The 14,118-nt window shown below is 44.1% G+C and overlaps 1 protein-coding gene and 1 pseudogene across 1 annotated transcript; both read right to left on the bottom strand.

The window, feature by feature from the left end:
* Positions 1–8,501: 8,501 nt before the first annotated feature.
* LOC146710651 (uncharacterized) lies at positions 8,502–10,004 on the bottom strand (annotated as a pseudogene).
* A 17-nt stretch (positions 10,005–10,021) lies between these two features.
* Positions 10,022–10,868, bottom strand: LOC146710652 (uncharacterized). The gene is made up of 2 exons (XM_085455328.1): positions 10,134–10,868; positions 10,022–10,027 (listed from the first exon to the last, which is right to left on the bottom strand). The coding sequence occupies exons 1-2, from the start codon at positions 10,866–10,868 to the stop codon at positions 10,022–10,024; spliced, it is 741 nt and encodes a 246-aa protein (XP_085311454.1).
* Positions 10,869–14,118: the final 3,250 nt, after the last annotated feature.

The following is a 14,118-nucleotide window of genomic DNA, read 5'->3' on the forward strand; positions in this document are numbered from 1 at the left end:
GTGAAATGGTAATGAGTGAGCCTCTAGTATGATGTCAGGCAATGTCACCACTGAATAGCCACAAAGAAATGAGTTGTCATTCGGCCTTGAACAGGACCCGTCCACATAAACCGTGGCTGAGTCTGGGATAGGTGTTTGCTCTAAATCTGGACGTGGTGCTGTGGATTCCTGTATACGTGTCATGCAGTCATGATCGTCAAGCCTGTCTGAGCCATCCTGTCGGTCAGAAGAACACAGTATAGGATCAATAAATGTGCTGGCGAATCAGGTGTGCTGCTCGCTTTTATAGTGAGATTTGCATATGTTGTGTAGTTATGTTTGCTAGAATGGTCGTGACCTGGTGATTGGTGTGTAGAATAGTGTCATGTGAGAGTGTAAGCTTCTCGCAGTCCCTTATCATGATAGAGCAAGCTGCTACTGCCCTCAGGCAGGCCGGCATTCCTGAACAATTCAGGCAGCACCTTTGAGTGGCGGAGGTCAGCACTCCCTGTAATGCATTGAAAGAGGCAGTCATTTCTGTGGACCACAGTATTCGAGGAGGCTTGTCTTTTTTACAACAGTAACGCAGAATGTGGTCATGAAAAGAACAGTCTGGTATCCACTGTCTGCAATAGTTCACCATGCCCAGGAAGGACAACATTTCCTTCTGTGTAGTAGGCCGAGGGACGGAGGTCACAGCTTTGACCCTGTCTGCAGTCATGGAACGTTTTCCGTGAGACAGTGTGAATCCCAAATATTGAACAGAAGTCTGACAGTACTGCATTTTCTTTGCTGATGCTTTGTGGCTAGTCTTTTGGAGGTGCTGGAGAAGCATGTGTGTAGCAGTTTGACATAGTTTTTCACTTTCAGCACAGAGGAGGAGGTCATCCACATGTGGATCAGGGTGCAGCCCTGGAGGAGTGAAGCACCATTGAGAAAGCAGCAGAGCTGTCTATCATGCCTTGGGGCAAACGAGTCCAAGTGTACTGCTTATTTCTATGTGTGAATGCAAATAACGGCTGTGTGTCTTCATGAGAAAAAGGAGCGGAGCATAAATCCACCACGGGAAAATGTGTATGCAATGCATGTCAATATGCTGTGAACATCTGAAACGAGAGGTGGCAGAGGAATGTTGACTGCATTAATTTGCCTTAAGTCTTGTATGAAACGCCATACGCCAGGTTTGTTAGGCTTTGGCACAGGATTGACAGGAGTGTGGGCTTTATTGCTCCTGTAGTCAATAAATCTCCTATCATGACATCTAGGGCTGCGGCTTTTTCGGCAGAAATGGGATGTTGCTTGACATATACTGGCTCGTTGTGTTTTAATAGGTGTACGTGATAAAGTGTACAGTCAATAAATCCTATATCATTCTCACTTCTTGACCACAATGTCATATTCTGGTATTCAGCTGGCAACATAAGTGCAGAAATAGTACAGTGGATAGGATAGGTTAGATCTATGTGACGACATGGTGTAGTTATATCATAACCTATGTCTGAGTTATGTGACAAAATCACTGTTTGACCTTCACTTGTGTGAGCAGTTATCATGTTGTTGAACAGTGTGAGAGAAACAAAAGTGTGGCTCCCAGTCATGGGATTACCTGGTAGTGGCGTCTGTACACGTTTTTTTGGCACAGTGTGTGACATACAGTACCGGACAAAAAGGATGTTGAGTTCATTCTCTGCTGAGGGTCCAGCTGACACAGAGGATGTTCCTTCTCCATCATGTCGGTACATAGGGCAGAGAAAACATAAGCTGTTATCAGTGTCAGCAAACATTTCACCCTTTGTGTTAAATTAAATACACAAATTCATTTTTGCTTTGGGTGTCTGCGGCTGCTGGAAAACTGAGCTAAATTTGCACCTCTAGCTTGTCCAACAGTGCATAAAGCGTTTTATGAATACTAGGATGGATTCATCAGGCTTCTGTTTACACATAGTTACTGCATTTAAGTCAATTTTGTCTCTGGACATTGTTAGCAGGAATTTCTTTAGATTCTTAAAGAAATCGGCGACTTTGTCATTATTTACCCTCCTTTTGTCCATAGCGGTAACATTTGATGCATCACGTCGCGGCATTCTATCATATATTTTCTACAGGACTTTTTAAGCAGACTACTTTTCTTATCACAAATGATATTCAACATTTCTACTGACCTGTTTTCTGGCGATAATCGTTCGGGATAAGGCTCCGGAAATAAATTAGAATGCATTGAACTTCTTAAGTTGTAAACAAAGTCAGTCACATAAGCACTCCCGCATGTTCTGGATACGTGATCATGGACGTCTTCACCGATTCGCGGACGTAGGTTACACGTAACCGGAAATGGGAGTTATACTGAGCCGTTATTTGAGACTTTATTTTGTATTTTATTAATTTTTGGTTTTACAGGTACTTTAGATTTTTTATCGGACCCGTCTGTGGTCTTTGAATTATTCTGACCCATGTTCAGTGATTTCCAGAGGGGTTTACACGCTAGGAGGATTTAGGTTAGTATTTTCGCTGCGGCACAGCTGAGGTCACTTTAAATTTATTGCTAGCAATTTTTTGTTTGTGTGAGCAACTCTCACTTAGCGAGCAACTTCTCGCTTAACGAGCAACTTCTCGTAAAACAACAGGCAACTTCCTGTGTCTTTCTGCTTTTAATTTACTGCTTTTAACCCTTGTATGGTAATCGGGTCTGTGAGACCCGTTTTCAGTTTTCTTTCGTTTTTTTTTTTTTTTTTTTTTGCAAAATTAAATTTAATTATTTACTAGCTTTCTCTGAGTGAGCAACTTCTCACTTTTTAACGTGCGTTTCAAGACAACAGGCAACTTCCTGTGTCACTCTTTGGTGAGCAACTTCTCACTTAACGAGAAGTATTTAAGACAACAGGCAACTTCCTGTGTCACTCTTTCTGAGCAACTTCTCACTTAACGAGAAGTATTTAAGACAACAGGCAACTTCCTGTGTCACTCTTTTTGAGTGAGCAACTTCTCACTTTTTAACGTACGTTTAATTAAACAATTAATTATTATTATTATTATTATTTTTAAACAAAATTAAAATATTCAAGACAACAGGCAACTTCCTGTGTCCACCAACACCACACAAGGGTTAATTTACTTTATTCGGGGACTGAGGAAGTCGTCAGTGTATCTCTCTGGATCACTAAGTGAAACTTCGTCAGCATATCCCGTTTTTTTTATGGATCGATCACTGAGAGAGGTATAATATGGTCTCTATATAAATATGAAAGACGCATATTTACCTTCTGTCAGCCATCCCACTTCTGACACCAAAATTGAAGGAAATTGCCTTCCCGGGTTTCCTCCGTGGCGTGAGCGATAAGCAGAGTTCTGTCCTTTCCTTCTAAGATTCCTAATTATTTAAAGTAACACTCAGGTATGCCATTCAGCGTGTTAGTACGAGCTCGGGAGCAGCTTGGGAGAACAAGAAAACAGAGACTGCTTTAGGTTGCCTTCCCAATCGACTCAAAGGTTTATTTGATACACAGCAGTTTATATAGAGGAAAAAAGGTTCGTGTGTCAGCTTTCCCAGTTCAAACCGGTACAGACTAAATAAGGAAACGTCTTCCTGCCTTCTGAGCAAAGTATCCCTTGTGTAGTTTATCAGTTCAGCTATAATTTATGATCATCCCAGCAAAATACACTCCTAGACATAAAATACAGAGTTCTTTCATTAGTGAATTCTGAAACAAACCACCTAGCCTTTAACGAGCCTTTTCCAGGAGATAAAGAAAAAGGGAGGATGGGAGTAAGGAAGTGGTCTCATCTCTGTGGTGTTTTCGACCTTGGGGTACCAGCTTGTGAGTCCTACACATTAATTCTTGGGTCACAGAGAAAGAGAAAAACAACTAGTATATGGGCCTTATTGAGTAACAGTTTTCCTGTATAAAACAATCTTCTGTAAATGCTAACCGTGGTATCAAAATATCATAACAAACACAACATATGATCCTGGAAGAATAAACAACATTTTTAGGGATTTCTATGAAACTTTATACTCACCACAAATAAACCCATCTAAAAATGAAATTGATCTGTTTCTTGACAACGTAACTCTTCCAAAATTACTAGACAGTCAAGCAATGGAACTGGATTCGCCACTGACGCCAAGTGAATTCCAGGAAGCCCTGATAAGAATGCCCAATAATAAGGCTCCAGGTCCAGACGGCTTCCCAGCAGAATTCTACAAAGAATTCTGGACAATTCTGGCACCAGTATTCCACAGCATGTTGCAGGAAATCAAGGAAAAGGGCAGACTACCACCAAATATGAACTCTGCCAACATTAGTCTCCTGCTAAAACCAGGCAAAGACCCTGTATATCCCTCAAGCTATCGTCCAATTTCTCTTTTAAATGTAGACCTTAAAATAATCTGCAAAGCTCTCTCAAAGAGATTAGAGAAAATAACCCCCCTCTTAATTCATCCTGACCAAACTGGTTTCATAAAAGGTCGGCACTCCTCAACAAACACTCGTAGATTACTTAATTTAATAGACTACTCATACAATAAAAACGTCGAAACCATAATATTATCTCTAGATGCAGAAAAAGCATTTGACAGAGTTAATTGAAAATTTTTATTCGCAACTTTACACAAATTTGGTTTCGGAAACTCTTTTATAAACTGGATAAGAATATTATACAATTCCCCAACAGCTCGTATCAGAACAAATGACCAGACATCCTCCAGCTTCTGTCTCCTGAGGGGCACCAGACAGGGATGCCCACTCTCCCCTTCACTTTTTGCAATTTTTATCGAACCTCTAGCAGCAGCATTTAGACAGGCTACAACAATTAAGGGCATAAAATGTAAGAACATAGAACATAAAATCAGTCTCTATGCGGATGATGTGTTGCTTTTTCTGCAAAACACACAAACCAACCTCTCTGAGGTAATTACTCTAATAAACTGGTTTTCAAGAGTTTCAGATTATTCAATTAACTGGCCAAAATCTACAGTTCTCCCCATCCCAGGATCCTCCAGCAGCCACCAGGCCCAGGCTCTTCCAGCAGCCACAGGCCCAGGATCCTGCAGCAGCCACCAGGCCCAGGCTCTTCCAGCAGCCACCAGGCCCAGGCTCTTCCAGCAGCCACAGGCCCAGGATCCTGCAGCAGCCACCAGGCCCAGGCTCTTCCAGCAGCCACCAGGCCCAGGATCCTCCAGCAGCCACAGGCACAGGCTCTTCCAGCAGCCACCAGGCCCAGGATCCTCCAGCAGCCACCAGGCCCAGGATCCTGCAGCAGCCACCAGGCCCAGGATCTTCCAGCAGCCACCAGGCCCAGGCTCCTCTAGCAAGGCACCAACAAATAAATCAACAGTGACTTCAACGGGCCATCACAAGGAAATACCAATCTCATCATTTTCAAAATGCCACCTAAAAAAGCAAACCCAGGAGTTGAAGAGGAGTTGGAGGAGATTAGGAAATCGCTTAATTTCATGTCTGATGAACTGAGCAAAGTGGCTAAACAACAAGGTATGCTACATGACCTAATGGATGAAATAAAACAACTAAAAAACCTCATAAAGGACAAGGACAAGAAAATAGACGACTTGGAACGGCGAATCGAGGACCTTGAACAATACACAAGAATGGATGATTTAATCATAAGTGGTCTGGAGTCGCAACACCGAACCTACGCCAGAGTAACAGCTGGCGGAGGTAAAGACGGTGAAGATGCCCCGGTAGAGGAGCAGCAAACGCTTGAACAGCAAGTGATAAAATTCCTTCAAACGAAGAATGTAAGTATTCAGAGCCATCATATTGCAGCATGCCACACGCTCCCCAGAAAAGACAGTAAAACAAAGCCAGCAATCATTCTTCGGTTTGTGAGTCGCAAAACAAAGATTGAGTTACTGAAACAGGGTAAGAAGCTAAAAGGGACTGGTGTGTATTTAAATGAACATTTAACGAAAAAGACTGCTGAAATTGCAAGACAGCCACGCATCCTGAGAAAACAAAATAAGATACAAGCGACATGGATGAGGAACTGCAAAGTAATGATAAGACTAAATGGCAATCCCGAAGAAGCGAAAGTTGTGATGATAAGAGAACTCAAAGACTTAGAGCAATATAAATAATCAGGAATCTGCTATGGAATCTATTGGAAAAGTGACGATTGGATAATGAACAATGGGTATGGAAAGTATTTCTGGCCTTATGGCTCAAAAACAATGGAAACAACAACAACAAAAACACATAAATGACAAGTTTGGACACAGATTATAGGTTTCCATTCGGAGATATTGAAGAGGAAGACTTTGATTATGAAAAGGACTGTCAAGGTGGTTATTTTGCCACACACGCTGAGAAAACGAACTTCAAAACGTTTAACTATGCAGAGCACAACATGAATGACCCTGAAAGTAGCATTGACCCAGATACCCACTTCTACAATAACACCAATAATACTTGTGAGTACTATACAGATGACCAATTCAATGTGAATATTAAAATGGCAAATGCATTGTCGGTCATACATTTCAATAGTAGAAGCCTGTATAAAAAATTTTCTAAAATTACAGAATGTTTAAGTAAGTTAAAAAAGTTTAATATAATTGCAATATCAGAAACATGGCTCGATAATGAGAAAGTTAGTGAAATGGGACTGGAAGGATACGAATTATTTACAATGAACAGGGTGAATAAAAAAGGAGGTGGTGTTGCTTTATATGTAGATAAAGTTTTGAAATGTAGTCTGATTGAATGCATGTCAAGCACCATAGATAACTTATTGGAATGTGTCACTATTGAAATTCATGTTGAAAAAGCTAACAATATAATTATAAGTTGCATCTATAGGACACCAGGCCTTGAGATATTCAATGAAAAACTTGCTGCTATGTTTAGCAACCTAAATGATAAAAAAGTGCAAATAATTTGTGGTGATTTTAATATAGATTTGCTAAACCCAAATGGACATCAGAAAACAACAGATTTCATAAATACAATGTATAGTAACTCCCTTTTCCCTGTAATTATAAAACCAAGTAGAATAACAATTGATACAGCTACATTGATAGATAATATATTCACAAATAAAATTGACCATGAAATAGTAGGTGGACTTCTTATAACTGATATAAGCGATCATCTTCCTGTTTTTGCAATTTTTCAAAATTATTTTGGGATTAAAACTAAACAAAAGAATCAAATATTTGATATGATACGACATAGAACAACAAGAGCCATTGCTGCCCTCCAGGTGGACTTAAAGGAACACAATTGGAATGAGGTTTTTGCAAATGAAGATTCAAATAGTGCATATGATGCATTCTTATCAACTGTAATTTCACTATATGAAAAACATTGTCCTTTAATGAAAATCACTAGAAAGCATCACAGATCAAATAAGCCATGGATCACAAAGGGGATAGAAGATGCATGTAAAAAGAAAAATAATCTATATAAGAGATTCATAAAACAGAGGACAAAAGATGCTGAAATAAAGTACAAGTTATATAAAAATAGATTAGTAAATATTATAAGAACAAGTAAGAAAGAATATTACCACAAATTATTGGAGCAAAGTAGAAGTAACACACAAGAAACATGGAGGATATTAAACAGTCTAATCAAAAAGGGCTCAAAAAATAAGAATTATCCAGATTATTTTAAAAAAGATAAAGATATTGTGCTTGATAAAACTAAAGACATTGCAAATGAATTTAATGATTTCTTTGTAAATGTTGGCTTTAATTTAGCAAAAGAAATTCCAGAGTCAAGAAATAATAACGACCTAAATAAACATATTACTCAGAATGTGTCCTCCATGTTTATTGGTGCTGTAACTCATAGAGAAATAATTAACATTGTGAAGACATTTAAAAATAAAAAGTCCACTGACTGTTTTGGTATTGACATGATATTAGTTAAAAGTATTATAGTGTCACGGTCTGGGGGGCAGACCGTGGGGGATGTTGGAGAAAGGACCCAAACGCTGGACTTAATGAAATGAACAGTGGGTTTATTTACAGTGAGGTAAATGTACACCACACATTGAATCTCCAAAAGTGCTCCCTCGACTCCCGTGACGTGTCTTCTCCCAAGTGCTGGTATCCCGTGCTCTCTGCCCCTGTGCCTTCACACACCCCGTGTGTCTTGCAGTCCTGTGTTCCACTCTCCTGAGGAAAAAACACAGACACAGCCGTTATGGCACCAACTCCAGCAGGCATACACTGACCAGCACTACAAACACTGACATGGAGTCTAACTCAACGATCCTGCGCCGGAGGAAGCTCCATCGCTCTGTTAAGTAGCTCCCCCGATGATCCTGATCAGAAGCAGGTGTGTGGTAAGCTAGGCGTGACCAGCAGCTGGCAGGGCCACACCCATCAGGCCTGCAGGTGGCTGTCCTTCATCCTCCAGCCTCACACACATACACACACCAGCATTGAACACAAGAACACAGTGCAGCAAACATACATCCAATACACTAATAACAATAAAGGTCCACACTGTTCACGAACCCCGAGTCCCCGGAACCGGGTCCGTGACAGTACCCCCCCTCTAAGGGTCGACTCCCGACGACCCCAAAACAAAACCACAAAACAACCAACCCAGGGCGGGTGGCGGGGGGTCCAGGACGGAGGGCCCCAAAACCACTCCGCTAAACAGCCACCACAAAGCAACAAAAGAAAAACACAGGTCAACAGTCCAATCCCCCGGTCCAGTGGCAGCAAACAGTTCTGGCGGCCGATCTGCAGGACGGCAAAACAAGCGGGACCCGCTGCGGGTTAGGCAGTGGCGGCAAAAAAGTTCAGGTGGCCTACCTCTAACCCCGTGATGGAAGCAGAACGCTTCAGGCGGCCTGCCACGGATCCGGTGGCAACGGCGTTGCAGCTCCGGCGGGCGGCCACGGGTCCGGTGGCGGCAGTGTGACTGCTCCGGCGGGCGGCCACGGGTCCGGTGGCGGCGGCGTTGCTGCTCCGGCGGGCGGCCACGGGTCCGGTGGCGCCGGTGGCGGCGGCGTTGCTGCTCCCGCCTCAGCACCACCCACGATTCCCGACGTGGCGGCCGGGCTGCAGGACGTGGCGGCCGGGCTGCAGGACGTGGCGGCCCCTCCGGCACGCAGACCTCCAGCTCTGGCTCAGCGGATCCCTCCGGACCTCCGAGCTCCTCCGGTGGCAGCGCGGGCTCACCAAGCTCGCTGAGCTCCTCTGCTGGCAACGCCGGTCCCTCCGGCTCGTTGAGGTCCGCCAGCAGCGGTGCGGGCTTCTCAGTGGGTGGCTCGCTGGGCTGCTCCGGCTCACAGTGCTCCTCCGGCTCGCCGAGCTCCTCCGGCATTAGCTCGCTGGGCTGCTAAGGCTCACAGTGCTCCTCCGGCTCGCCGAGCTCCTCCGGCAATAGCTCGCTGAGCTCCTCCAGCATTAGCCCGCTGAGCTCCTCCGGCTCACAGTGCTCCTCCGGCTCGCCGAGCTCCTCCGGCATTAGCTCGCTGAGCTCCTCCGGCTCACAGTGCTCCTCCGGCTCGCTGAGCTCCTCCAGCATTAGCTCGCCGAGCTCCTCCGGCTCGCTGAGCTCCTCCAGCATTAGCTCGCTGAGCTGCTCCGGCTCGCCGAGCTGCTCCGGCTCGCCGAGTTCCACAGCTGGCGACGCGGGCTCCTCCCGCTCGCTGAGCTGCTCCGGCTCGCCGAGTTCCACAGCTGGCGACGCGGGCTCCTCCCGCTCGCTGAGCTCCTGCTCGGGCATGCTGAGCTCCCGCTCGCCGAGCCGCTGCTGCTGGACAAAGTCTGGAGTTTCCCGAGCTTGCACTACCCCCCGGGCTTCATGCAGGGTGCGAAGGAAGGCGGAAACTTCCTTAAGCTGGCCGAGGTAGGGACTTCCCTCCAGGATTGCCTCGATGGCATTTAACCCCACCACTCTTGCCCTTGCGTTGGTGGTGTGAGTTACCCAGTCCATCAGGCGTTGGACGCGTGTGAGGTCGCCCCCTCCGGACAGGGCTGCTGGAGTGGGTAGTGGAATGGAGGCTGCCGCTGGTGGAGAAGATGGCTGAGGGGTGACTGCATGCGGATGAGATGACGACGGTGTTACAGCTGCAGATGGTGAAGCAGCGGGTGGTGTAGATGGTGAACGGGATGAAACGGTAGGCAGCGAGGTAGATGTCGCGGGGAATGATTCAGCAGGTGACGGCCGACTTACTAGCTGGGCGATTGGCTGTGGTACGGCAACCAGCTGGGCCGCTGGCTGCGCTTTGGCTACCGGCTGGGCAGCTGGCCGTATAAACATAGCCCCAGAGTAAACGGTAGAGGTGAGTGACGAAGAATTGTCCATATGACTCACCACAGCCGGCTGTTGGAAAGTTTTAGAGTCTGACTGCGGTGAGGCACGCCGGCGGCGCAAGCGTCGCTTCTGTAACGATGCCGGGGCCAGCGTATCAGGCTGAGGTTCCACCAGCCGGCCGGACAGGAGAGCAGCTGTGTGATTTTGAGCTGCCGGTCCTTGGTCTGCTGACTCAGCAGGTGCCGCAGAGGTGAGTGGAGATGGGGTGAGGTGCAGAGGGCGTGTGAAACGTTTCCCCCGCAATGGAGGGTCCAACAAGCGAGCTGCAAGCGACGGCGGGGAGGCTATCAGCCTATGAAAAAAGAAATAGGCAGCAAGGGCTCCCAGGGAGGTTGCCATATCCTCCTCGCCCGGACAGCCCAAACCAAACAGCTCAAAACAGGAACTTTCCCTCAGCGTGGTTATAATCGAAATTAGTCTCTTAATGTCCAAAAAGCTCACAGATGAGGTGATTGATGATAAGAAGGAATCAAAAAATACGACCTGTAAGTGTCTCTGATGTGGATCTGCCGCCTGGATAATGCTCCGACAGTATTTCCAGAGCTGGGCGAGCAATTCCTCCTGTGAGACGGTCCTTGAGTCCGCTGGGCCCATAATGGCAGGATCGTCTGGGGGGCAGACCGTGGGGGATGTTGGAGAAAGGACCCAAACGCTGGACTTAATGAAATGAACAGTGGGTTTATTTACAGTGAGGTAAATGTACACCACACATTGAATCTCCAAAAGTGCTCCCTCGACTCCCGTGACGTGTCTTCTCCCAAGTGCTGGTATCCCGTGCTCTCTGCCCCTGTGCCTTCACACACCCCGTGTGTCTTGCAGTCCTGTGTTCCACTCTCCTGAGGAAAAAACACAGACACAGCCGTTATGGCACCAACTCCAGCAGGCATACACTGACCAGTACTACAAACACTGACATGGAGTCTAACTCAACGATCCTGCGCCGGAGGAAGCTCCATCGCTCTGTTAAGTAGCTCCCCCGACGATCCTGATCAGAAGCAGGTGTGTGGTAAGCTAGGCGTGACCAGCAGCTGGCAGGGCCACACCCATCAGGCCTGCAGGTGGCTGTCCTTCATCCTCCAGCCTCACACACATACACACACATTGAACACAAGAACACAGTGCAGCAAACATACATCCAATACACTAATAACAATAAAGGTCCACACTGTTCACGAACCCCGAGTCCCCGGAACCGGGTCCGTGACATATAGAATATATAGTGCAACCTTTCGCATACATTTGTAATCTGTCCTTTCAAACTGGTGTGTTTCCCTCACAAATGAAAATAGCAAAAGTTATTCCAATCCATAAAAACGGAGAGAGATGTCAGTTTACCAATTATAGGCCAATATCACTACTCCCACAGTTCTCAAAAATTTTAGAAAAGTTATTTGTTAATAGACTTGATAAATATATTGAGAAGCATAATCTCCTAAGTGATAACCAATATGGCTTTAGAGTGAAAAGGTCCACTTCAATGGCAGTGATGGAACTTGTTGAAGGGATATCTAATGCAATAGATAATAAGGAATATACTGTTGGTGTTTTTATAGACTTAAAAAAGGCGTTTGATACAATTGATCATTCTATATTAATGAATAAACTAGAGAGATATGGCATAAGAGGGATAGCATACAAGTGGATGAAAAGTTACCTGGATGAAAGATATCAATATGTCGAATTCAATAATGTAAAATCTAAGCAGTTGAAGGTAACTTGTGGTGTTCCTCAGGGCTCTGTGCTGGGCCCTAAATTATTTATATTATATATAAATGACATATGTAGTGTTTCCAAACTGTTAAAATGTGTATTGTTTGCTGATGATACGACTCTGTACTGCTCAGGTAAAAACTTAGAACAGCTTCTGACTACAGCGGAAAAGGAGTTAAATATATTAAAAAACTGGTTTGATGTAAATAAGTTATCATTAAATATAAAGAAAACAAAATTGATTATTTTTGGCACTAGACAAGTGAAAAATGTATCTAAAATAAGGGTTAATGGAATTGAAATTGAAAGAGTGTACGAAAATAAATTTCTTGGAGTGATAATTGATGATAAGCTGAGTTGGAAGTCTCATATAAACCACATGAAAACAAAAATGTCAAAAACCATTGCTATTCTCTATAAAACAAAGCATGTCCTGAACAAAAAATCATTATACACACTTTATTGTTCTCTGTTGCGTCCATATATGACTTACTGTCTGGAGATATGGGGTAATGCATATAAAACGAACACTCTTCATATTTTCAAGTTACAAAAAAGAGCTATAAGAATTATAAACCAATCAAACTATATAGAACCAACTAACATTTTGTTTATTAATCTGAATACCCTGAAATTTTATGATTTAGTTGAATATAAAATGGCACAGATAATGTATAAAGCACAAAATAACTTGCTTTGCCCCAGTACTCAGAAGCTGTTCAAAGTCAGAGAGAGTCAATATGACTTAAGGGGAACAGATTTCTTTAAGAAAAACAAGATGAGGACAAATATAAAGCAGAGATGTGTTTCTGTTAGAGGAGTTAACCTGTGGAATAGTTATGACAGTGATTTAAAAAGGTGTAGTTCATTTTCCTTGTTTAAAAACATGTTTAAAAATAGAGTATTAGAAAAATATATATATCAAGAATGAAAAGAACAAAAAGGAGAAAAAAAACAACAACCTCTTGATTCTTTACTTTGATGTAGTTACTTATCTAAGGTGGAAAGTTTTTTTTTCTTTGTTTTGTTTGTTTGTTTGTTTGTTTGTTTGTTTGTTTGTTTTGTTTGGTTTTTGCTTTGTTTTATTATTTTCTTCAAGCCCTGTGTACAGGAGCTGCATACAAAAAGATATTTTGTGAAAAGGGTTGGCGTAATAAGCAAATGCTTCAGCCAATACCTTTTGATTAGCCTTGTCTCATGCTTTCTTTCTTTATGGTAGATTTTTGTTCTGTTTTCACTGTTTTTTGTTTTTTTTTCTCACTGTTTTCACTGAGATTTGAATTTGAATGCTAATCAATAAAATCAAATCAAATCAAATCAATTAACTGCTCCTTCCATAATTCTTCCTCTGCCCCACTGCAATCCAGAAATATTAAATATTTAGGTATTAATGTTTCTCCTAAGCTTTCAGACTTAACTAAATCCACCTCCATCGTCCCAATACCCAAAAACTCCAACCCATCTTGCCTCAATGATTACCGCCCAGTAGCACTCACCCCCATCATCACTAAGTGCTTAGAGCGACTGGTCCTAGCACACTTCAAATCCTGTCTCCCCCCCACCCTGGACCCCCACCAATTCGCATACCGCCGGAACAGGAGCACAGAGGATGCAGTCTCCATCGCAATGCACTCTGTCCTCTCACACCTGGACAACAACAACACCTACGCCAGAATGCTGTTTATAGACTTCAGTTCAGCATTCAATACAATCCACCCCTCACAACTCATCAGGAAACTGACAGACCTGGGTATCAGTTCCCTCATCTGCAAATGGTTACTGGACTTCCTGACCAACCGCCCCCAACATGTCCGGCTGGATAACCGCTGCTCATCTACCATCACAATGAACACCGGTGTACCACAAGGCTGTGTGATGAGCCCTTTCCTCTACTCCCTCTTCACCCACGACTGCAGACCTGCTGATGGTTCCAACACCATCATTAAGTTTGCAGATGACACCACGGTGATTGGCCTCATCAGTGACAACGATGAGGCCGCCTACAGGGAGGAGGTGGATCGTCTGGCTGAGTGGTGCGACAGAAACAACCTGCTGCTTAACACCGAGAAGACCAAGGAGCTCATCGTGGACTACAGGAGGAATGCTGACCCACATCCACCCATCCACATTAAGG

This window comes from Copadichromis virginalis, linkage group LG4 (genome assembly GCF_057382275.1).
Source record: "Copadichromis virginalis isolate Kocher_CV1m ecotype Utaka linkage group LG4, C_Virginalis_male_GT1.1, whole genome shotgun sequence".
Taxonomy (NCBI): domain Eukaryota; kingdom Metazoa; phylum Chordata; class Actinopteri; order Cichliformes; family Cichlidae; genus Copadichromis; species Copadichromis virginalis.